At 49.3% G+C, this 25,661-nt stretch overlaps 1 protein-coding gene across 2 annotated transcripts in view; it reads left to right on the top strand.

Moving 5' to 3' along the window:
* Positions 1 to 441: 441 nt before the first annotated feature.
* FBLN5 (fibulin 5) overlaps positions 442 to 25,661 on the top strand; it is a 74,588-nt gene continuing 49,368 nt past the window's right edge. The window contains exons 1-4 of one of the 2 annotated variants that reach the window (XM_014832123.3): positions 442 to 1,169; positions 4,828 to 4,882; positions 7,400 to 7,451; positions 10,986 to 11,240. In XM_014832123.3, the coding sequence (XP_014687609.1) occupies positions 1,153 to 1,169; positions 4,828 to 4,882; positions 7,400 to 7,451; positions 10,986 to 11,240 (379 nt within the window). In that variant the 5' untranslated portion in view covers positions 442 to 1,152. Of the gene's footprint in view, positions 1,170 to 1,343; positions 1,696 to 4,827; positions 4,883 to 7,399; positions 7,452 to 10,985; positions 11,241 to 25,661 lie in introns of those variants that run through there. The other variant, XM_014832122.3, reaches the window with a different exon arrangement.

Raw genomic sequence — 25,661 nt, 5'->3', positions numbered from 1 at the left:
CGAACATAAAAGACTTCACACAGTTCAAAATTTTAGGTTATTATCCATCATTCTGCTTTCCCTGGAGTCTCCTTTCAAATCACCTTTTCACTTGTTAAAATCACTTTCAAGCTAAGGGACACTTTATTGAATCAAAACTTTTTTTCCCAGCTTTATTGAGATGTAACTGACACACAACGTGGTGTGAGCTCAAGGCGCACAACGCGCTGATTTGATACACGCTTTTTCATGGAAGCAAGAACATGCCTGTGCGAGTCAGGGGACGAGGGCAGGACAGGGAGGTGTCCTTGCACCAACTGATGTCTTGAATTAGCGTCAGCCAGATCCCTTCCTCCTCCTCTTTAGCATCCCCTCCTGCTGCCCACTCCTTCCGGAAAATCGTGAGTCTCCTGTCGCTTGCCCCAAACCTCTGATTCCTTGGTTCTGGTTTCCCAATAAGTCAGAAGAGTGTCGTCCCATCGTGGGGTTTGTCATGAGTTCACGTTGCTCATCTCCCGGAGGGGAGTAACTTACAAGGGTGTCCCGATGCCAGGAGGTGCTGGTGTGCCGGGTCCCCCTCCCCCGCCTCAGCCACCACGGCCCAGCCCGGAGATGTCCTCCCTGGGTGGGAAGTAAAGGGTCAACAGGCCCTCCCAGCCCCCCACACCCCACCCTCCTGCACTTGCCGGCCAATCGCCTCCAGTAGAGATGCTGGGAACCCGAGTGCGGCTGCTCGCGCCCCGGGAAAGGGCTCTCCTCCCAGCGCTGAGCACTTGGTCCTGGCAGACGCCCCAAGATTGTTGTGAGGAGTCTAGCCAGTTGGTGAGCGCTGTAATCTGAACCAGCTGTGTCCAGACCGAGGCCCCATTTGCATTGTTTAACATACTTAGAAAATGAAGTGTTCATTTTTAACATTCCTCCTCCAATTGGTTTAATGCTGAATTACTGAAGAGCTAAGCAAAACCAGGTGCTCTCGCTGCAGGCTCTCCAGCGGCTGGGAGGACCCAGGCTCTCCCCTCGTCCTCTCCACCACTCGCTCGTCCCCCCTGGCATAAAAATATCGGCGAGCCCCGGGGCCCAGAGGAGGCCGAAGTTCAGGAACTGCTCCCAGGGTCCCGCACTGTGAGCTCTTTTTCTTTTCCCCTTTGCGTCTCCTGCTCGAGCATCTTGGACATGCCAGGATTAAAAAGGTAGGTTTTCCGCTCCGGACTTTTTCCTACAGGGTCTGGAAACCCTACTAAAACCTGATGGGTGGAAAATGGCTATGGCTGTGATTCAGGCCGTGTCAGGATATTGGAAAAGGCATTTGCTAGTGATGCAATGATATTGTTAATTATAAAAAGCTGCGCCTCTGTAATTTCCATCTTGAAGCCTTCTTTTGGGAGTGGGTATTTTAGAATCCAGTTTCAGCAGCCAGCATCTGAGAGAGGTCTGCGAAACCTCAGAGCTTGATTCTGCTTTCTTTTCGGAAAGGGCAGCGAATTTTGTGTGCCCTTCTTTTTTTTTTTTTTAAAAAGATTATGTATTTTTTTAATTTGGGAGACCGATTACTGGTTCACTAGCAATTATTTTGCTGCATCGTCTGTTGGGCAAGAGAACGGGCTAGCTGAACATCCCCAGGCTGGATTTGCTCTATGTCTGTGTGGGATTCACAAAGGGCATGCAACCCCGAAGTTTCAAGCCAGTGAAAAGTGGGGACTCCAGACAGAAATACATGTAAGCGAACGTTTTGCTCTTTTTTAAGGAAATTGCAATTCCAGTCAAGTAATCCTTAAACTTGGAAGAACTTGATCTAGATTACATCGGCACAGTCTTTATCCAGCGAACCCTTGAAAACGTAGATGGATTAACTGTGTGTGTGTGTCTGTGTGTGTGTGCGCTGAAAACTAAGCTGTAACACTGTCATCCTGGATTGGGGACCAGCATTTCTCCGACAGACAGCCCTGCGATCCGGCTGGTCTCTCCGGCTTTCCTCACAGTTTAGGATGGTGGACAAAATGGGTGGACCCACCTGTTTTCAAAAGTTCCAGGGACCCGTTAGGAGCATCAAAGGCTACCCCAGTATTCCTATGTTAGTTTATTTTTGGAGTTGTCTAGAGTTTTTCAGGACAAGGTATAACTATTTGTCACACCGAGAGAGCAACAGTGCTGGGGTTTCATTTCGTTTTCCAAAAACCAGATCGACTAGCCTGGAACTTCCTTGGCCTCTGGGACCCAGCTGTGGCTCCTGCGGGAGGCCGGGCTTGAGGCCGGACCTCTCTGAAGAGTCCTGTCCGGGGTCTGCCCTTTAGCCAAAGGGAACGGGGAGCGGGGCAGAGGGGGAGAAATGGGGTTAGCGTGCCTTTTCCACTAGCTCTGAAGTCCACCGCATTCAGTCAGCCTGTTCTGTCTCCAACACAAACGAGACAGGGTTTTATAACCAACCGAGAGGAAACTTCATGTGAAGAAACAGGAAAACATTGAAATTCATAATATACAGCCTGGAAAATAAATTTGTTATTGTTCTTTCATTCCTTCCAGATATAAATCTGGCCTTTGCAAATATCAAAAAGCTCTGGGATTTGGCTCTGCGCTTTATAAGGTCGGAGCTGTCTCCAGAGTTCTAGAACCTGGCTCACACAGGCACGTAGACGAAATGAAAACTCGTGGCCTCTTGGGGTCTTTATTCTTTGGCTGGGGGACTAGATGAAGGAAGGGGGCTCGCAACTCCGAGCACCACATCAGGGTCCCGTTCCCTCTGGATGTCACCTTACTTCCAGGGCCCTCTGAGTACCCGGATTTGCTGATTCAGACGAGCCCTGGGTGGTGGATGTGAGTGACTTTTGTAATCTATGGAGCATCCTTTTTGTGAAGGGAGGGATCATAAAATGGAGGTGTATGTTGACAGTAACAGGCCACCAACCAGGTCCCAGATCCACTGCTCTACCGAAGAACCCTTCAGGAGCACCTCCTCCAGGAAGCCTTCCCTGACCTTCCTTTCCCTACCCCCAGCCTGGCTCTCATGGCATTTCTCTCAGTGCCTAACCAAAGTGTAGAGACATTATTGATTCATGTGGCTCCCAACCAGCTCTCCAGCGATTGGGTCATAGTTTTGTAGCTCTTCTGCCTCAAGTCTATGCCTGCAGGTAGTAGTTGTTCAAATAAATCGCTGTTGAACTGAGTAATAATAGCACTAACGAAAGCTCTGCATGTCCATAGGTGTTTTTTCCCATCTTAACTATTTTTAAGTGTGGCGTCTGTAGTGTTAAGCACATTCACATTGTTGTGCAACCCGAACTCTTTTCATCTTGCAACACTGAAACTCTGCACTCATTGAACGATAACTCCCCCTCTCCCCTCCCCGAGCCCCTGGCAGCCCCCCTTCTACTTTCTGTCTCCATGATTTTGACTGCTCTAGGTCCCTCATATAAGTGGAATCACATCGTATTTGTCTTTTTGTGACGGGCTTATTTGACTTAGCTTAACGTCCTCCAGGTTCATCCATGTTGCGGCATGTGTCAGAATTTCCTTCATTTTTAAGGCTGAATAATATTCCCTGCATGTGTGTGCTACATTTTGTTTATCCATTCATTCGTCAATGGACCCTTGGGTGGCTTCCATCTTTTGGCAATTGTGAATGGTGCTGCTAGGAACACGGGTGTGCCCATATCTCTTTGACACTCTGCTTTCATTTCTTTTGGGTACATGCCCAGAACTGGATCATATGGTAATGCTATTTTTAATTTTTTGAGGAGCTGCCATGCTATTTTCCACAGCGGCTGCACCATTCTCCATGCCCACCAACAGCGCACAAGGGTTCCAATTTCTCCATGTCCTCGCCAACGCTTGTTTTCTGCTTTTTGATGATAGCCATCTTGATGGGTGTGAGGTGGTGTCGATTTTGTATTCTTAAAGCACATTGGCGACCATGATTTTATCGGCTAGAAGCTCACGAGTGATGAAGGGTCGATGTCGCAGGCTCGGAGGGGTTTCATGGCTTGTGAATGGCAGAGCCAGCCTGACCCACAGTTTCTCCTCTAAGTCCCCTTGTCGTCTCATCCACCCCCCGAGCTGAGTTTCTTCTTCCCCAGGCTGCCCAGGCCCCCGCCTCCTCTTCTGCATCAGGGCCTGTGGGATCAGGTGATTTTCCTGTGACACTTTTCTTCCGAGGAGCTCAAGGCCTTCACGTTTGCACTTTCCTCTGTTTTCATCTTTCGAGGGCACTATAGCTCATTCACTCTGCAATTGCTTCAGAATAAAGATGCTCAAAACGCAGGTAGGGGGGCTGGCCACGTGGTGCAGAGGTTAAGTGTGCACGTTCCACTTCGGCGGCCTGGGGTTCGCTGGTTCGGATCCCGGGTGCAGACACAGCACCGCTTGGCACGCCATGCTGTGGCAGGCGTCCCACATATAAAGTAGAGGAAGATGGGCACGGATGTTAGCTCAGGGCCAGTCTTCCTCAGCAAAAAGAGGAGGATTGGCAACAGTTAGCTCGGGGCTAATCTTCCTCAAAAAAAGAAAAAAAACTCAGGCAGTTCTCCCTGTGTAAGGAGTAGAGACTGAAGCAGCTGGTCAATACATTGTTAACACCACAGCGGTGGGGTTTAGACTTTTTATTTGAAGCAGCAAAACCCTTTATTTAAAAACACCATCCTACACGTTATCCCAGCGTATGAAACCGGTGGAAGAGGTGTGGTTCAGTTTGGGGTACCTGGGGCCCCCTTGGCCTCCCCAGAGTGCAGCCCTCCAATATGAGCACAAGGCAAGTCACCACTGTGCACACCTGGGCAGCGGGAGGGCCCTGTTCACCCCCAGACCTGGATCCTCCAAGCGTCTCGGGCATTTATGTCGACTTCTTGCACTTCGCAGGATACTCACTGTCACCATCCTGGCTCTCTGTCTTCCAAGTCCTGGGAACGCGCAGGTAAGATGTCTGTCTTGTTAATTATCTAGAAGTGTGTTGAAAACCAGGGTGAGAGTGTCCGGCCAAGCATTTTAGCATCTTAGGATTGTGGGTGTGGGAGGGGCTTAAGGTTCACCTGAGCCAAGCTCCTCCTTCTGCAGAGATGAAAGCTGGGGCTCAGGGAAGTGACGACTTGCTCCAGGGGGTGTCATTTATAAGCGGCAGGGCTGGGACCTCCGTGTCCTGACTCCCAATGCAAACTCTTAAACAGATCACACCATCTCATGTGTGTCCCTCGGGAGAGTCTTGACTTACTGTAAATGTTAAAAAGTCAAATGCAGGGGGCCCGGCCTCATGGTGTAGCGATTAAGCACGCACGTTCTGCTTCAGTGGCCTGGGGTTCGCTGGTTCGGATCCCGGGTGCGGACACGGCACCACTTGGCAAGCCATGTTGTGGTAGGCATCCCACATAGAAAGAGAGGAAGATGGGCACGGATGTTAGCTCAGGGCCAGTCTTCCTCAGCAAAAAAAAGAGGAGGATTGGCAGCAGTTAGCTCAGGGCTAACCTTCCTCAAAAGAAAAAAAGAATGTCAAATGCGTTGTAGTGTTTGTGGGCGATAGTGCCCTGGGGGTGCCTGCATGTGGCCCACGAAGGTCTGTGTGTCTCCAGAGACCTGCATCCCCTGCTGCAGGAGGCGGGCAGAGGAAGCGGATGCGCGGTGGGGTGACTCTGCTCCAGATGCCTGAGGACCAGACCCCTGGGAGGGGTGTGAAGGGGAGAAGGCTGCGGGGCTCAGGGCTGCAGTCCGGGCGAGGCCTGCAGCATGCCGGGCTTTATGTAGTGAGGACGTCGGTGTCAGCCCTTGAGAAACGTGGGCGGGTTCCACCTGCCAGCTCAGAGCAGCCTCTCTCGGTGTCTGGCTCAGGAAAGAAATGAGACGAGGCCCACCGCTGAGCAGGGCCGGGGGCTGCAGGCGGTTGGGGCATATTGGTCCCTTCATATTAAGAATTTTGAAATGGATTCAGGCCATTGGGGGTGGAAAGGATCCTGGGAAGAGTAACAAAAACTTTTAGATCTCGGAGGGGCCTTGGAGTCCTCTAATCCAGCCTCATGGTGACAGATGAAGACATCCAGGCCCAGGGAGGGTGGTGGTTACAGGACTGGGTTTACTGGACGTTAAGTGTTTTGCACACATCAACACGTTCAGTTCTTACAGCCTCGGCAGTAAGTGCCGTCATCCCCATTCTGCAGATGAGGAAACTGAGGCATGGAAAAGTTACGCAGCAGGTAGCAGCTAGAGTGAGAATTTGAAGCCAGGCCGTCCAGTGGACCTGAACCCACACCAGCACTTAGTTGGCGAGTCAGGACTGCACCCCGTGTCTCCTGGTTTCCCGAGCTTCCTGGCACAGCCTCCTGGCTCCTGTGCTCCGGTTCTTTTGCCCTACGGCCCTAGACACCTGAACCCACTGTCAGGAATGCAGAGCAAACCCATCATCTCTACAAACCAACCCACAGCTCAGGGAAGCTGAGCCCCTGGAGCCATAGCAAAGGCCAGGGCCGGGGCCCCCACAATCAAAGACACAGCACCTTAGCCCATTCCTGTAATGTGTCAGGCTCCAGGGTCTTCACGAAAGGTCCATTGACTGTCAACCCCCACGACATCTTTTTTAAATGCATGAACATGTCACTCAAGTTGTATGTGAGGCCTACAGCCCTCGGGGACTGTTGTGATCTTTCTATATCTGGAAGCATCTTCGTGTAAATTTTCTTGCTGAGGTCGAAATGGAGGATTTTCCCCAATTCTACTCGTCTTGGAAAGCTGACTGCAACACTGTGTAGCTTTTATCTTATGTACAGACCTCAGAAGTGGGTAGAGGATTTCACGGGGGCAAAGAACTCATCCTGGGTGCTGAGGAGGTGAGGTTGAACGGCCCCCACGGAAAGAGCGTGGCTGCCCTAAAAAGCAGTCACACCCGCTCTCAGTAAAGGTGAATGCAGGGTGGGGCTCATCGGGCAGATCAGATGTGATTTTTTTTTTTTTTAAAGATTTTATTTTTTCCTTTTTCTCCCCAAAGCCCCCCGGTACATAGTTGTGTATTCTTCGTTGTGGGTTCTTCTAGTTGTGGCATGTGGGACGCTGCCTCAGCGTGGTTTGATGAGCAGTGCCATGTCCACGCCCAGGATTCGAACCAACGAAACACTGGGCCACCTGCAGCGGAGCGCGCGAACCTAACCACTCGGCCACGGGGCCAGCCCCCAGATGTGATTTTTATTGCTCTTCATAACCAGAGCATAAAAAGCCCCAATAACCATCTGAAACGATGGTGCGGGAGCTTGAAAAGCAATGCTAAGTATGAAATGATTGTAAGAAAAAAAAAGAGAAGGCGGTGTTCTCATACAGGTGTTGGTATTAGGGATGCCTTTGCTCTTCACTCCATTTCCTGAACTTTCCTGATGGAATTATAATACTTTAATAGTGAAAAAAAAATAAGTACGTAAAGTGACCTGGCCTCTCTTTTCTGTCTCCTTTCCTGCAGCAACAATGCACGAACGGCTTTGACCTGGACCGCCCGTCAGGACAGTGTTTAGGTAAGAGGCCACTGAGGATCCTTCACTGGGGGGTGTTCGGTGATGCCCCATTGCAGGGTCATTTCTTTCTCGGCCGTTGCTCAATATTGTCCAATCTGTGTTAGCCTTGCCCGTGGAAGAAAACAGGGGCACAGAATGTTGAAGGCGGTGGCACCTTGTATTGATGGTCTTCTTTGTGCCTAGCATGGCGCTGAGGCCTGGAGGGGGCAAGGATGAGTAAGAATGGGTCCTGTCCCCAAGGAGCTCTCCATCTGTGTTAGTTTCCTTGAGCTGCTGTAACAATTGCCACAGACCTAGTGACTTAAATAAGACAAATTTGTTATCTCACAGATCTATAGGTCAAGAGTCCCACCAGGCTAAAGTGAAGGGGCCGGCAGGACCTCATTCCTTTCTAGAGGCTCCAGGGGAGAATCCATTTCCTTGCTCATATGTTTTATTGGCAGAATTCAGTTTCTTTGGTTGGTTTTTTTTTTTTTTTTGGTGAGGAAGATTGGCCCTGAGCTAACATCTCTTGCCAACCTTCCTCTCTTTTTTTTCAGAATTCAGTCTCTTTCTTTCTTTTTTTAAAAATTAGGGTATAACTGGCATACAACATTGTGTAAGTTTAAGGCGTACAACATGTTGATTTGATATGCTTGTATATTGCAATATGATTACCACCATGGCATTTGCTAACATCTCCATCTTGTCACATAGTTACCATTTCTTTTTTGTGGTGAGAATATTTAAGATTTACTCTCAGCAGTTTTTGAGTATACAGTACATTTCTGTTCATTATAATCACAATATTGTACATTAGATCCCCAGAAATTATTTGCCTTCTAATTGAAAGTTTGTATCATTTGACCCACATCTCCCCATTACTCCCACCCCCCAGCCCCTGGTAACCACCACTCTACTCCATTTCCATAAGTTCGGCTTTTTTTAGATTCCACATGTAAGTGAGATCACACGGTGGTTGTCTTTCTCTGTCTGACTTATCTCACTTACATAATGCCTTCAAGGTCCATCCATGTTGATGCAAATGGCAGGATTTCCTTCTTTCTGTGGCTGGATAATATTCCATTGTGCTCGCATGCGTGCACGCATGGGTGTGTATACACCACATCTTCTTTATCCACTCATCCGTTGAGATGAGCACTTAAGTTGTTTCCATATCTTGGCTACTGTGAGTAATCCTGCAGTGAACATGGGGGTGCAGGTACGGCTTCAACATCCTGTTTTCATTTCCTTTGGATAAATACCCAGAAGCGGAATTGCTGGATCAAGTATGCTAGTTCTATTTTTAATTTTTTGAGGAACTTCCCTGCTGTTTTCCTTGGTGGCTGCACCCATTTACGTTCCCACAGACTTCAGTTTCTCGCGGTTGCAGGACTGAGGCCACCAACCCCGTTTCCCTGCTGCCTGCCAGCTGAGGGCCTTTCGCAGCTTCCTGAGGCTGTCCTCATTCCTTGGCTCGTGGCACCCTCCATCTTCAAAGCGAGCACTGCGAGTTAAGTCCCTCACATACTTTGTATCTCTTCTTTTTCTGTTGCTGCATCTCTCTGACCAGCCCTTCTGCTGTTTTTTCTTGCACTTTTAAGAACACTCATGATCACACTGGGCCCACTCAGATAATCCTCCCGTCTCAAGATCAGCTGATGAGCAACTCTAATTCTATCTGCTACCTGCCTCCCCTTTGCCACGGTTCCCAGGTTTGGAACAAAGACATCCTGGGGGCTTTTCTTGTAGCACGCCATCTAGTGGAAGAGGTAGACCAAGGCATAGTGAACTCTACAGGATGGAATAAAGTCATTGCCAAGTGGAGGCGACAGCAACGGGCCCTGCAAAAGTAGAGTAGGGAGTGATACCTATGTCTGGGGTCATGGGGATCACATTTGAATTGGGCACTGAAGGATGAGTAGGATCCTGAGAAATAGCATTCCGGGTGGAAGGAACAGCATACGCGAAGACCAGGGGTGGAAAGGACGTTCAGAGTATAGAATAGTCTGTTGTGGGTGGAGCACAGGGTATATAAAAAGAGTGAGGCAGGGGCTGGCCCCGTGGCCGAGTGGTTAAGTTCGCGCACTCCGTTGCAGGCAGCCCAATGTGTTGTTGGTTTGAATCATGGCCGTGGACATGGCACAGCTCGTTGGACCACGCTGAGGTGGTGTCCCATGTGCCACAACTAGAAAGACCCACAACGAAGAATATACAACTGTGTACTGGGGGGCTTTGGGGAGAAAAAGGAAAAAAATAAAATCTTTAAAAAAAAAAAGAGTGAGGCAGGCCCACTTGCCCCCACCTTGTGGAAGCATTTAGCTTTTAATTTATATTTGATTCAGGCCAAATCATTTGTCTTCCCTGAGCTCACATCAGCTAGGAACCAGAGGGGACATAGATGCTTCCAAAAAATGACCAGTGGCAGGAATACAGCCCAGCCCTGGAAAATCTAGGCTTGGACTCTGATTTAAAGTGAAGGGGGGGTGAGGATGTGCTGAGGGATGAGGAGAGGGGCAGCAGCCTTCTTTTCTGGCCCACCAGTGTTAACGATGATTTCAGGCTTATAGTTAGAGAACCAACCAGGCCTTCGGCCTCAACATTTCCCTTTCCCGAGGTGGGAGTTGGCGTGAGTTTCTCAGATGTGATGGCAGGGGTGAGCTGTCAGGATTCAGGCAATTCTCGCTCAGCGTCCGGTCCCACAGGGAGCAGCCCCCAGGCTGGTGGGAGGCCCCGGAGTCTGGGATCAGGTTGGCTGCTCCTGCTGGAGCCAGAGTTCAGGCCTCCCCTGTCCCCACCCCAGCGAGGCTGATTTTCTAGGGCACCCACCTTCCGCCTCCAGGTAGAACAAGCAGAGTACCAGCCTGGCCAGACGTGGGTCCTGTCGGCTGGCACCGTGTGAGCTGACTTGCAAGTAAGGCTCCACTTTCTTAACAAATAACCAGCTCTCGGCCAAGCTTTGTCTTTCTTGACGCAAGGGACCCTTTCTCCCCTGCCCAGCTGTTATGTGGTGTAGAAGTGGGAACGATTCTTAGGTCCATCCCCGTGTTTCCACAGTGTAGCAGGGCACACAGGAGCACCCGAGATGTTTTCAGATGGTCCACCCACCGATAAACCCTCTTTATTCTATTAGTTGTATGTTTATTTTAATAGTTATATATTTATTTTTTACTGTTGCCTCCTATTTATATTAATTGATAGTATTTTTCATTTGCTATAGTTATGTAAGATTAAAAAAATACATTTACTTGGGTTGCAAACATGGGTTCATTTAAAGAGAAGTATTCAGCACGTGATAGCACAGGTTTTTGTGGAGATGGCCCAAGTCGTGATGGTGGTGTTTGATGGCTGGTGTTTGGGCGGTGCTGGTCAATATGATTCAATTCGGCCGCTATCTGGGGGCACCTAGGTACTCCCAGGGACGGCCCCGCTGTCTGGGAGCAGATGCTGGTGAAGAGTGCTTGGGGTCCTTCGTGGCGCTCTGGGTACAGAGCTCTGCTTAAAAGCGTGGCCGGGGGGCGGGCTCTAACGCTGTCCTTTCTGTGGCGCTTCCAGACATCGATGAGTGCCGGACCATCCCCGAGGCCTGCCGAGGAGACATGATGTGTGTTAACCAAAACGGCGGGTACCTATGCATCCCGCGAACAAACCCGGTGTATCGAGGGCCCTACTCCAACCCGTACTCGAACCCCTACTCGGGGCCGTACCCCGCAGCCGCCCCACCGCTGTCAGCTCCGAACTACCCCACCATCTCAAGGCCTCTCATCTGCCGCTTTGGATACCAGATGGACGAGAGCAACCAGTGCGTGGGTGAGTAGCCCGGCCCCGGGGGCTTCCTCTCCGTGCGCTCGGCGAGGGCGGCGTCCTGGGCCCGCAGGTCCTCCCCGGGCGCGATGTTAGCTACCGCGCAGCGCACCAGCGAAACAACGTCCTGCTTTCTGCGTGGTTCTTCCACTCTCAGCAGCCTGTATGTCTGGGCACCCTCCCACCCAGGGAGTAGTTTAGTTTGCTGTCGTATTGACAGTTCTCCAGAAAGCCAATTTGTTTTTTCTTTTTATTTTTCTCTCTCTCTCTGTTCATCTACCTACCTACCTACCTAAGTATCATCTATTTAAAGACCAAGCTCATATTTTCTCTATTCAATAACAAATGCATCTGATCAACCTTTACATAAGTGAATCTTGGAAGATCTAGAAAGGACCAGAACTTTCTCTTCAACACCCCTCACCCTTGAATGGAATGTATGTTCCTGCAATAAAAGAAGCCTTGAGGGCCAAGGCCAACTGTTCTGGAAAGAAAGGGAGTTCCTTGGATGGGAACCAATGTTCTTTTGGCCAAAAGGAGCCTCGCCAATGGGAGCTCGAGCAAGAGTAGACATCTGGGAGGAAGGAGATGCCATATGCCATAGGTCCCAAAGAGTGGGTGCGTGGAGTGACTGGTGCCCTGGTGAGCCTGTTGGCCAGTGTGGCCTTGGTGGCAGGGTGCCTGGGATCCTCGTGGCAGGACCAAAACCTTGTAACTGTCTCCAGCTTTGGAAGATGGTCTAGAGTGGTGGCTCCAAACTTATTTGACTGTGTACCCCGTCTGCAAAATCTTTTTGAGCTTAGACCCCATTATATGCATATTTATAAATTATATATAAATCCTATTATACTAACATGGTTTGAGGAGTGTAAAGCATACCTAAGAAATAGAAAAATTCAAAGGATGTGACAAAAATAACTGTGAAAGGAAATTCTAATACTTCCTTTCTGTACCCCCAAAATTTGGGAGGACGGGGATCTCCCTAGTGATGTTTCTGTTGGTCCCATTTCAGGCCTGTGGAGTGTTGAGTTGTAACCAACCAGTAGAGAGTCTGTGCTGGTTATGTCATGTCTTCTTTATGTTCATGCAAATGAGTGTTTATTTCCATCTGAGTATATGCAAATAATATGCAAACAAGCATCCTTCAGAGCTTCAAGGGAAAATTGGATACACCTGAACCCACCCTTCTCCATTCTTACTGGTCACAAGGGGCGTGGGGGTTGTGTGTGTGTGTGAGAGAGAGTGGGGAAGAGAGGGAGGGAGGAGAGCTGGCTGATGGTCGCTTTGAATATAGATAAGGGTGTAAAGGGAAAGACTGTGGGAGCCAACCGAGCCGTGGACTGAAGTTTTGGTGGGGAAGAGAGTCACACACTTCCTTACAACAAGCAGCAGAACGACAGACCATTGGAACCGGAAGGGACTAACAGTCTTTAACTTCAGCCTCTTCATTTTATGGCAAAGGGAAGGCGGACTCCCGTGAGTGAGGTCTTCCAGCGGTGGGGTGGGAGTCCAGCTCGCCTGACAGCCCATCAGCATTTTCCTAACTCCACCACGTGACCTTTCTCTCCTGGTAGAAAAGAAATGATCCCAAAAGGAAATGCAGAGAAAGAGAGGTTGGGCCGGGGGTGCTGCAATGCCAGGCTGTCCTGTGGGGCCGGACAAGCCAAGTGACCATGCGCAGGACTTGAAGTGAGGGGCGCGTAACGACAATTTGAGGCACTCCAGGATTTCGGGGGGGCCTCTGGTGGCCGTGGTGTAGGCTGCTCTTCCTGATGCCGTGGGCAGTCCCACAGGCCCCTTATGTGGAACAGCTGGGAATGGCCGCCATCCTCCTCCCTCCCAGAGTCCTCCTTCCAGGAGCCCAGTGCCCTTGAGAATAAGGACGGGGCTGGGAAACCTATTTGTCTCCTGGTTCCTGTGATGTCATACAGTTTTACTGCTCCAAACCTGTCACACGGGAGACGTGGAGCCTTCATAATGGCCCCTTTGTAAGAAGAATACAATCTAGGAACCCTAGTGAGGACTGGCACCAGGCCCGTCCGTTTCCAGAAAGTTCAGCATTATGTATTCATAAGTCTCGGTTCCTTCTAACTTCCCTGCGCTCCACCCGACCGTTTCCTGACGTGCAGAGATCCTTCTGGGCATTGTGAGGGGCGGCGTCACGGGGGAGGGGCAAGAGAAGGAACAGGAAGGAAGTTTCTTCGCCACCGTGCCCTCCAGGAGCAGGGAAGAGAGAGGGGAGCCTGGGAACAGGGGAGAGGGAGGCAGGGCGCAGAGGCGGCAGAAGAGAGGAGTAACTGAGAGGGGGCAGGAGGTGAGGCTGGAGGTGCCCCTGCCCGGAGGAGGAGAATGTCCGTGTTTCCCAGAATGTAGGTCAGATCCTGTGGAGGAAGCACGAAATGAGTGGTGCAAAATTGGGGAGAAGTGGGAAATATTTCTGGAACTTTGGTGTTCTAGGAGAGGAGGACAGCATCTCCAAAGGATCTTCTCCACCTCGTCAATACAAAAAATAATGAACGACAGTAATGACGGCAGCAGTAGTAATAATAGCCAGCTCTTATATAGGGCTGTGTGCCAGGATCTTTATGTGAATTATCACATTTAATCCTCACCACAACCCTATGCGGTAGGGCTGTTATTATTCCTGTGTACTGTTGAGGACCTGGAGCACAGAGAGGTTAAGAAACTTGTCCAAGATCACACAGTGAATGGAGGCCAAGATTTGAACCCGTTCAGGCTCTGGATGAGGAAACAGGCTCCATGAGGTAAAGTTTTGTTCAAAGCCTCTCAGAGAGTCAGTACTGGAGCCATGATTTAAAAAAGGGCCTTTTCTTGCCTTTTTTTTTTTTTTTTCACAAAAAGTAATTTATTGATTCATAAATGAAAAGTCTGGGAGCTGTTTGCTTGAGGTAGGGCTGGATCAAGATATTCAAATAATGTCATTAGGAAGTTAGCTTTCCTAAGCTCTCTTTGAACTGTGTTGGCCTCAACCTCAGGCAAGCTTTCTCCCTGTGGTGGGCCCCACAGCTCCAGACTGTCACATTCACAGCTCCAAGTGTAGTGGAAAGAAATCTTCTCTTCCCCTAAAAGTGCTCGTGAGGGGCATGGGACCAATTCTCATTGGCTTAACTTTGGTCACGTGTCTTGCCTTTTTTTTTGCTGAGGAAGATTCACCCTGAGCTACCATCTGTGCCAATCTTCCTCTTTTTTGTATGTGGGTTGCCACCATAGCATGGCTGCCAATGAGTGGTGTAGGTCGTGCCCGGGATCTGAACCTGGGCTGCCAAAGTGGAGTGTGCCAAACTTAACCATAGGCCAGTGGTCCTGCCTCCCCTTTTTTATTTTTGGTAATTAAAACTTTTCTTCTGTAACATTTTGAACCTAGACAAAAGCAGAGAGAACATCGCGAACGCTTGCCTACCCATCTCCCAGCTTCAGTAATTATCAGCATGGCCCAGTCTCATTTCTTCTCTACCCTCACCCAGGGGGTTAATGTAAAGCAAATCCCAGGCATCGTATCATTTCATCCTTAAATACTTCAGAATGTATCTCCCAGGGATAAAGACTCTTTTAAAAAATAGCCACAATATTGTTATCAAGTCTACAAAAATCAACAGTTATTCCTTTTTATCATTAAATATCCAAGCGGTGTTCAAATTTCCCTGATCGTCTCTTAAATGTCTTTTTTCTATTGGTTTCTTTGAGTCAGCTCCAAACAAGGTCTACAAATTGCATTTGCTTGACAAGCCTCTTAACTATTTCCTGATCGTCGTTGATCCTCTTGCCACTCGCTTGCTGAAGAGGCTGAGCTGTTCGTCCTGTAGAGTTTCCCACATTTGGGGTTTCGCTGATTGCATCTTGTGGTGGCGTTTAGCGTATTCCTTCACCCTCTGCTTTTCTGTAGACTGATGATAGTTAGATGCAGAGACCTCATGCAGTTCAGGTTTGGGTTTTTGGGCAAACTGCTTCCTAAGTGGCCCTCTTCTTCTGCGCTCTCCTTGCACTGTTTTTTTCTCCTAAGCATACGGAAGTCTGCTTTACGGAAGCAAACGGCCAAGGTCCCTGAACGTGGAGACCACTTATTTATGCGTGTTCATCCCCTTTGGGGCTCAACTTGTAGCCTCTCTGGGTGGACTCTCTTAGTTCTGGCTTTGCTGCTTGACTTGGCTCAATGGCAAATTTAGGGACTCCGCCAATAACCGCTGCTCATGAAATGTTCTGTGGCTGAGAAAGTGGCCTTTTCCCAGAGCTGAGCTTCTCCAGGGGCTGCAGGAATTCTTCTGGTCATTTGTGAAATTACATGCAATAGCTTTCTTCTCACTGGAGTTTTCTCATTGATCAAAGCGCCCGGGCAGGCAGAGAGGGACACGTGTGGGTCTTTTTTGGAAGATGGATGGCGTTGGCCTGAAGCTTTCTCTTGAGTTATTTTTCCTGAAAGCCAGCCAGGATTTATTGGACAAGGTTTACAGAGCACCTCAGTGGTACCAGGCTCGGGCCTAGGCCCAGAGGGGGCAAGGAGTCCGCACACAGCCATGGGCTCTCTCCAGAACTTGCTGTCAAGGCAGGGAGATTAGACATGAAATGAGCGTCTGAAATACGAAGCCACCTCTGATAGCTTCCTGAGATGTGTGAAGAGGAGGCAGAGATGGGAAGGACGGCTGTGTGTCCTGGAGTGCAGAGGGCTGGAACTTGGAAGTCAGAAGGCCTTGCCTCTCACCTTGCTTTGGCCACTTCCTAGCTGTGAGACCTGGGTCTCAGTTTCCTCATCTGGAAATGGGTATAACCGTGCCTACCTCACAGATGACATGTGAAAATACCTTGTCCAGCGTCTGCACGGACTTCTCTCCTGGTAAATGTCAATCGAGAAAGATTCTAGGGTCTTGAGATGATAACCTGTAAAAAGATTCCCAGGGTCTGAAAATGTATGGAAGGACCAATTCTTTAAAACCTTTAAAATGACCTAACACCAAGCTTGGTGCAGACCCACCTTGCACACCTTGGGCAGTTCAGCCCTTTATGACACTTTAGTCAAATTCTGCTTCGAGAGAGCCTGAGTTTATTGAAATTGTGAAACAAAAAAATGGGAAGTCATCCCAACGTGGCGTTTGTTCCTAGAGGATAAGACAAGCACAAGAACACGTGGAAATCTCACTTAGCCCCAAGGTGGCAGGCTCCCGCAGGTTTTTCTTCTCCTTTTTTAAAAAATAATTTTTAAGTTATTTTGTTGAGGTCACATTGGCTTATAATATTGTGTAATTTCAGGCGTACATCATGTATCAGTTTCTGTACAGACTGCCTCGTGCTCACCGCCAATAGTCTAGTTTTTATCTGTCACTGTACATAGGTGCCCTTTATCCTTTTTGCTCTCCCTGCACCCCTTTCCCCTCTGGTAACCACTAATCCGTTCTCCTTCTCCATGTGTTTATCTTCCACATATGAGTGAAATCATGCAGTGTTTGTCTTTCTCTGTCTGGCTTAGTAGTACCTTCCTGTGTAGTCCTCTTCTTTTTCATACAGGCCTGGGCTGTAACTTGAAACCAAGTCAGGACGAGACCAGAAGGAAAATGCAGGAAGCCGAGGCCACTGGGTTCCTGAGCTGCTGAGGGCACTGGGACCAGCAGGCCTGGGAAGGAACTGGGACCCAGGCTGGAGGCGCCACCGTTGGGTTCGCGCAGACGCCCTTGCAAACTGGGCCTCAGCCAGCTCGTTCACGTGCAGCCCCCTGACTCAGGCTGTCCCATCTTCCTTCAGGTCTTTCCCAGTTGTTGGTGCTGGTCCGGTGAGCAAGCAGCTTAGCCTCTGTGAACCTCAGTTTTTCCATCTGTAAACAGGGATAACAGTACCAACTTCCATAGGCTATTTGTGAGAATTAAATGAGATAATGCATGTAAATTGCCTAGCACAGAGGCTGGCTCATGGTAAGGGCTAATAACAATTAGTTGTTATAATTTTGTTTTCATTATTTCAAATCTCATCATTCCGTTATGAATTCTCCTACTGCCAACCCTAGTCCTGTTATTCTGTCGTTGTGTATTCTTTTCCCTGAGAATTAGATTTCACAGCCCACGCCTTTTAGAGGGTCGAATTCCTGCCACTTTTCGGCTGTAGGGGTTGGGGTCACTTGCGCTTCCCAGGAGACCCCAGCAGAGAAAGGACTTTAGCAGCTCTTCTCACACATTCATGTGCCCGTGAGTCACCTGGGGCAATGCAGGTTCTGCCTCTGCAGGTCTGGAGCGGGGCCTGAGATCTCACTTCTCACAAGCCCCCAGGTGAGGCGATGCTGCGGGTCCAGGGCCCACGCTTTGGTTAGCAAGGCTCTGGTCCATCTGTCTGTTGTCAGATGGGGCTGCATTTAAAGAAAGGTGGAAACTTTACTTTTTAAATGTAATTCTCTTATTGTTTGAATTTGTTAGAAGAATGTGTTACTTTTGTTTAAAAGGAAAAACGAAAACTCCGAAAGAAAAAATTTTAAGCCTAAATTGAAGCAGCATGCTGTATTGTAAAGGCACCAGACAGGACATCGGGAAGAACTGGACTTTGATCCCAGATTTGCTATTTGTTAGCTGTGTGACATTAAGAAAGTCGTTTGGGGGTCTGGCCCCATGGCCGAGTGGTTGAGTTCGCGTGCTCTGCTTCAGCGGCCCAGGGTTTTGCCGGTTCCGATCCTGGGCGCTGACATGGCACCGCTCATCAGGCCATGCTGAGGCAGCTTCTCACATGCCACAACTAGAAGGACCCACAAACTAAAATATACAACTATGTACCGGGGGCCTTTGGGGAGAAAAAGCAAAAAACAGAAAAGAAGAAGATTGGCAACAGTTGTTAGCTCAGGTGCCAATCTTAAAAAAAAAAAAAATCAAGAAAATCATTTGGCTTTTCTCGCCTAAGGTTTATTATCTGTGAAAAGAAGGGATGGTAGGATATTAGGAGTCTTAATATGGGGTATGTGGATAGAATTCAGGGCATCCATTTTCATCATTTTCATGCTTTTTTCCCCACTAACTTCTAATGAAATTGAGCATTATCTTCCATTAGGTAGGCTATAAACCATAAATCTCTTAGCAGTACATGTGACAGTATTAACAGGAGAAGCGCAGATATTTACACACCATGTTACAGCGTAGCAGTTATTCTGAAATATTCAACATCTTTTGAAATATCATTCTCACCTACCACTGCTTCAAAATTTTAGGAGATCTTAGACCTGCTGTCCACTCTTAATAATGAATGCACTGGTAAAGAAGCAGAGATATTACTGTATCACACGTTGGTTTTAAAAATATTTTGATAACTGTCTTTCAATATAATTGGTTTCTTTTGTAATCCTATGAATTTAGTTTTATGCAGTTAGGAGCTTTATTCTGAGAAGGGGCCCATGGGCTTCATCAGTCTGCAAAACGTGTTCGTGACACGCACAAAAGGCTTAAATTCCCTGGACCAGAACGATTTCTCAGGTTCCCTTCAACTCAAGAATGTTCTAGTATTCTAAATATTCCGAGTCCTTAGGGAGGATAACGTTTGTGTCCAGACAGTCTGGGTTTTCTCCTACTTGGTCTCATCTGGGTTGCTCAGTGACGTGGCCCTTCTCTGTTGTCTATTTCAACCAGCCCACGTGCTCAGTGACCCCGTTCTGCCAGGACTGTGTCAGTTTTCCATTGATGAGGAAGCCGCTCCCACTCACGGCTGGAGCTGGCTTGGGGAACTGGCCCTGGCCCCCGGTGAGGTCCGGTGCCCTGACCGGCCTCGACGCTGATGCTGGGTGGGAATCCTGGGGGAGGGGCACACCCAGCCGTTGGTGCCTTTGTGCAGTAGGTACTTCCCCGGTGCCTAGCATGGCAGTTTTCTCAATGACCTACAAATTTTTCTTGGCTCTCACCTTATGTTCCTCGGGCTGGTCCTGTTTCTTCTAATTATGTTCCATTCTGGAATTAGCCAGTTGTAGGTGAAAAGCAGGTGGTGTTGCCAGAGGATGGAAGAAACGTGGACTTCAAGCAGTGGGATGATTCAGCTTGGCTTTGGGTGGTTCTGGCCAAGGTGGGCGCATGAGCAGGTCTCCAGAGAGTGCCCACGGAGGGCAGGAGGTCACAGTCACCTGCCAGCAACAGGGCTGAGCAGACCGTAGCAGACCGTTTAGCCCAATATGTTTTAAATTAGTGGGAGGTGCATGTGATGGGGCTTCTCTATCAGGCATGATGCTTCCAAATGTTTTGAAATGGAGGCAGGTGACTATACCTTCTTTTTTGTCATCAAGGCTAGTTGTAGATTTCTTTTCAAACATCCTTTTGGTGGAAGTGGATTGAATAAACCACTGGCGAGCTCTACACCAGGGTCATCCACGTAGGTTCTGTCCCTCCCTTGGCAGCTTCTGTAGATGTCCTTGGTTCTTATCTGCTTGTGTGGACCGTGGCCACAGGGCATCTGTGGTTGCCGCCCCCACCCCAGCGTGATGCAAGAAGCAGAAGGATTAGAGAGATCTCTGTGCTATCAGGAATGGACTCAATGAAATGAAGAAGTGAAAATACCATATAATGCAAAGCATTAGTTTTATGGAGAGTGTGTGCGTGAGTACGAGAAAACTGATTAAAACAAGAAATTAGGAATCATAGCTAATGTTGCCGACAACAGCCTCATGTAGATATCATCTGATGGGTCCAAGTTATAATATCTGCTGTTCGGGAAAGAAAGGGGATCTTTATTTTCTCAAAGGACCTGGAGGGAGTGGGTTATTAGGCCAGGGAGCAGCAGGAGATAGTATGAGGCCGTGAGAAGGGCATGGGCTGTAGATTCAGATGCACTGGGGTTCGATTCCCATCCCTGCACAGCCGCCTGGCTCGGGGCTTCTTCAACCCTTTGAGGGTCCCATCTATAAGACGGGATAATAGTACTTACCTTGTGGGATTGTTCTGAGGCTTAGCAAAGTCTGATCGTCAGGTCACTCACTAACAATCACCGCTGTCACTCCCCCCACCCCACCCCTGAGGGACAGCAACGCTATTTGCTTCCCGTCCTCCCAATCCCTGCCCTGTTACAGGGTCAGACACCTGGTGCATGGTGGTGCCTGTTGGCTGCTTTTCCCAGGTGGGCAGGTTTGGGGAGAGAGAGTTGAGGGGGCCGGCGGAGAGGGACCGCCTTTCAGTTGTGACCATAGGCTGTCCTTGTCCCCATCCCCACTCTGACCACACTCAGCCAGAGATGCTGCTGGTGATCCTTTCTCTTGAGGCCTCTTAGCTCTGGAGATGCCGAGGAGTGACATGGGTCCGTTTGTTCTCGTCTACCGTCGGCTGCCAGCCTATCTGGACACATGGACACACAGACAGAGAGAAAGTCAGACTCCAGAGCACGCTGGCCTGGTGGGCTGTGACTGGGAAAGTGCTGGTGGGCTGAGCCGACCCCTCATCAGAGAGACCCCAGCTTAGACAACCTCCCCCAGCAGGCCTGCTGGTCTCCTGTTTGGAGGCAGAGAGACCACAGCTTCCTGGCAGCCCCAGGTGTGTGACAGAGGGCAGTGGGTGCCCTCGTCTCTCATCAGGGCCTGGGGGTTGGGGTTTGGGGCAGTAGGTGGGGTGCCTGGTCGGGGGTTCATGGGTTGCACGTGCTGCACTGGCCTCCACTGTTTATCCACAGCATCTGGTGATGTGAGCTCTTAGTAAGTGATTGTCAACTGAATGAATGAATGAATGAATGAATGCAAGAAGAGTGTGGGTACTTTTATACCCAGGCAAGTGAGAGGGGAGCCTTCACTCATTTCCATGCTTAGTCTCTCATCACTCACTCAAGCACACCCCCACCAGCACCCACTGTGCTGGGTGCTGAGAGGGGACCCAGATGACCAAGAGTCTCTTTGTTCCGTGAGCCCTGGTGGGCCAGGGCGTGGTCACCGTGTTTGCCTGCACCCGGCTTGGTTCCTGTACCACTGGTACTCAGTGAGTAGTGAGTGCTGAGCCATATTGAATTTATGCTGTAGCTGAGGGGCTGATGGGAATAGATGCCTGTGAAGAACCACCCAGCCAGACTCATTTACAGAGACCCACCTCCACTGTCCTTTCCCCTTTGGGATGTGCCAAAGGGGAAATCTGTGGTAGCCTGTGCTCTCTCCACCTTGAAGCCAGGGTTTCCCTGCCATGGGAAGGACTGGCTCCCAGGGGTCCACCTCCAACCAGAGCTAGTTCCTCTCACAACTCCAGGGGGCGCCCTTCAATTGTATGACATTCCGTTGGCACCCAGTGGACCCCAACAACCAGCCTGAGGCTGCTGTTTGTCTTGGAAACGGAGGCGCATGCTTGGGGAAGGGTCCCCGGGCCATCTCCTTAGGGGCTGGCAGGGGAAGGACATTCACAGAATTCCTTCCCTCCAGAGGGCCTCAGACATCAGACTGGATGTCAGGGGCTGAACTTCCATTCCCCTCCAGCTTGTCGGAGTCTGGCCAGAGGGGAGATGGGGACAGCCAGCACTGGGCCGTGCCCCAGGCAGCCAGCATCCACAGACTCTTGGGGATGGCGGGCCGGTTGGGGCTGGGGAAGCTGTGAGGCTTGGGGGACTTGTCAGGGCCGTCTGACTCTCCTTCACACTAGAACATTTGCAGGAACCCAGCCAGAGTTGATTTATGAGCTCCACATATTTCACAGGTCTTAACACATCCCCTAGGAATCAATGAGGTCAGACGGAACAGACTCCACATCCGGAATCAGTATGAAATTGGCATCTTCAACAGTTCCCATGGGAAGTGGGGGATAATAATTGGAGGGAGATTATATTAAAGCAATGCAAAGACACAAAAAACCTGAGCTCTGCTTCATTCCCGTTGGGGAGAAAGACAAATCGTCTGTTATCTTCATCTGAGCTGGGTGAGGGCTGCCATCTCTGCCGGGGCCACTTGTGACCAAAAGGAAGCACGATGGGACAGAGCTGCCAGGGCAAGCGATGAACTCAGAGCGAACTTAGCAGCGACCATGGCGTCGCGGACTGTGTCCTCTGGCGCATGTTCCATGACCGTGATAAATAGACATTTGTGGTTATTTATTTAACATCTCTCTCTCCAACAGGAACTCTCTGTCTTGCTCACTGTTGTATTTTTAGCGCCTGATAAATATTTGTTGAACAAGCAGAAAAGCTACATGTGGCAAATTGTGTGTCTAGGCTTCAAATGAGCAAGAGAAATTGATTATGTCTCAGGTACCGTTGTCCGAGTAGGTTAACTTGTTCTCAGTAACAGCCTTTATTCATTCACGTATCATTTATGTGCGAGGTCTGTGCTGTGTACGCAAAAATAAATGAGGCTTCCTCACTGCCCTGGGGAGTTCACCGCCTCTTGCCAGGAGTTGGAGTGGGTCGGCAGGAAATAGGGAACATAACACATACATAGTTACAGCCCAATGTAACGGGACGGCAGCAACTGCAGGTACGAGGTCTCTGTTGGCGCCGGCTGGAGTGGTCGCAGGAAACCGTCCATAAGGACAGGTGTTACACGTCTGGGCATCTGTTGGATTAAACAGATATTCACTGAGCACATCTCTGTGTCAGACACTGCCAGGTGCTGTGAGGGGATGTAAAGATGCATGAGACTCGGCCCCTTGCCTCAGGATCTCACAGCTGAGTGGGTGTAACTGGGGGTGGGGAGGGGTGGATGTCAGAATCTTTGCATGAGCTGGAGGGTGAGAGGTGGTGACAGCAGCCTGTGCCAGGTGCTGTGGGAGTGCCCAGGAGGAACAGGGGTTCCCCTCTGGGAATGGATACGATGGCTGTTAAGTGAATCTTTGCTGGATTGAGTAGGATTTTCATGTGGGAGTGGGGAAGGGCTTTCTGGGTTGAGGGAACAGCATGGGCAAAGATGTAGAGGCTAGAAATTTCACAGCATGTTGAGGAATACTGGCCTTGGTCATGAGCTCATTGGTCCCCTTCCCAGTGCGTGGATGCAGTGTGAACGTGGGCTGGGAGCAGGGCAGGCACGGAGTGAGAGATGTGGCTAAGGAAGTCAGCAGGAACTAGACTATGGGGGCCTTGAATGCCATGCCAACAGCCTGGGCTTTCTTTTGTGACGCTGATTTCTGAGTGCGGGAGTGGTGTGTTGACATCTGTTTGAAGAAGATTCCTGGGTCTTGGTCTGATCTTAGCACTGCCACAGGCTTGGTGGGTGTTTGTGGCTCCAGTCCCTTCTCTTCCTGGGCAACTTTTTCCCATCCCCATGAGAGGGGCTGGACCACAACCTCTAAGGCCCTTCAGCCCTGACTGCTCATGACCGTCAGGTGAAGAGTTGCCTCTGGAGCAGGCAGAGTGTGGAGATAGTACCTTTTCATTTGAGGCGCTGATTTTGCGTTTAGTTTAAGCTCTGGGGGCTAATTACTGGGCCAGCTCACGGTGACGCCCCTCCATGTTCTGAGTCCTGGCTGGAGGCTTCCTTTAAGCTTGAGGCTGAGATGAGCCCTTTTCAGAACACCTCCAGGAAAGGGGCATCAGTGGATGGCGATGGAATTGCCTCTGACTGTGGTGATAGGATCAGGCCCAGTTCCGTGAGAAGTCTGGCCTTGCCTTTATAATACCTGGGAGTATTTGCAAGCAGCTGGAGTGAAACACAAGCTCGTTATGAAGCCGAGAATCCTCCTCGATAGACCAGTAGGGTAGAAATGTAAGAATTCCACTCTCAGAACTTTCTGGGAAATCCCCCACCTCGGCCCTCCTAAACTGACCCTTTTTAAGGATCATCTCAATCTTATTTAGCTCCAGAGAGCAGGCGTTGGCCAGGGACCAGGTGGTGCTGGCCTGTGGTCTGTTGGCGTCTCAGTGTGGGAGGCTGGATCCTGCGGTCACATCCTTCATCAACTCCCTTCATTGTAATCCTTCCCACTTGAACACTGCCTCTCGCTTTCCCAAATGCTTGCACATCCACTAACTCACTGAATTCTCAAACAGCCCAGTAGGCAGGCTCAGTAGTGTTTTCCCCATTTCAGAGGATGTTTGGAAAGACTCTGTGACTGCCCCAACGTCCCACCATTTGTCCGTGGGAGGCCCCATGCCTCCCATAAGATGGCTGCTCTTTGTGGTTCACAGGTAGCACTGGCCTCCTTTCTCTTCCTCAAACATATCAGGCTCTTCCCTACCTCAGGGCCTTTGCACTTGCTGTTCCCTCTGTTTGGCACTCTCTTCTGGCTCATTCCCCTCTTTCAGGCTTCAGCTCAGTTCAGATGTCACCTTCTTAAAGAGCCCGGCCCTGACCACCCTGTCAAAAGTAATCCTGTGATGTGATCTCCATAATAGCCCTTATCATTATTATCTATCACAAACTCGAGTGTGCATAAAATCAGCTGATGGACTTCAAACACAGATTGCTGGATCCCACCTCCAGGGTTTCTGATTCAGTAGGTTTGGTGTGGGCCCTGGGTTTTCAAGGGATGCTAACGCTTCTGGTCTGGGGACCGCACTTTGAGAACCACTGACTGATAACTGTCTTTTAATGCATGTATTACATATGTATTTATATTGATGTATAATCGACGTAGAATGTTGCATTAGTTTCAGGTGTACAGCTTCACAAGTAAATATTCGTATAATTTCCATCACCACAATAAGTCTAGTTAACATCTGTCACCACACGTTACAAAAGTTTTTTTTCTTGTGATGAGAGCTTTTAAGATCTACTCTCTTAGCAACTTTCAAACATACAATACACTACTATTAACTAGAGTCATCAGGCTCTACGTTACGTCCCCATGGCTTATTTATTTTATAACTGGAAGTTTGTACCTTTTGGCCCTCTTCTCCTGTTTCACCCACCCTCCATCCCTTGCCTTTGGCAACCACCAATCTATTCTCTGCATCTATGAGCTCGGTGGGGTTTTTTTGTTTTTTTTTTTTTTAGATTCTATGTATAAGTGAGATCATACGGTATTTGTCTTTCTCTGTCTGACTTATTTCACTTAGCATAAAGCCCACAAGTTCTGTCCATGTTGCCTCAAACAGCAAGACTTCCTTCTTTTTTATGGCTGAATAATATTCCATTGTATATATACACCACATTTTCTTCACTCATTCATTCATCGACGGACACTTAGGTTGTTTCCGTACCTTGGCTGTATTTATTTGTTTATTGTCTGTCCCATCTCTTGTCTTGTTTCCACTGTATCTCTAGAGCCTGGACCATCATTGGTTCTTGATAAGTCCTTGCTAAATGAGTGTTGACTGAGGGCTCCATCAGGACTCTGTGCTTTCTAGTCATCCCACACCTAAGAAAGGAGAAGGTCGAACATTGACAGAAACCCTGGCAGTCACTTGGTCTGATCCCTTCTCCCCTCGTACCTCTTTCTTTGACTTTTTCATGCTCAAGCTTTTTCTAAGCCTCCTTGTTCCTTTTGTGTGAGGGTTGCATGGACGATTTTCACAAACTCCGAGGTGGATGAGTCGGGCTGTCTGGGTTCAAGGAGGTTCGGCTCCAGG

The sequence above is a fragment of the Equus asinus genome, chromosome 7 (genome assembly GCF_041296235.1).
Source record: "Equus asinus isolate D_3611 breed Donkey chromosome 7, EquAss-T2T_v2, whole genome shotgun sequence".
In the NCBI taxonomy this organism is placed as follows: Eukaryota; Metazoa; Chordata; class Mammalia; order Perissodactyla; family Equidae; genus Equus; species Equus asinus.
Note: the sequence above shows the minus strand (reverse complement) of the source record. Positions and strands in the feature narration are given on the sequence as shown.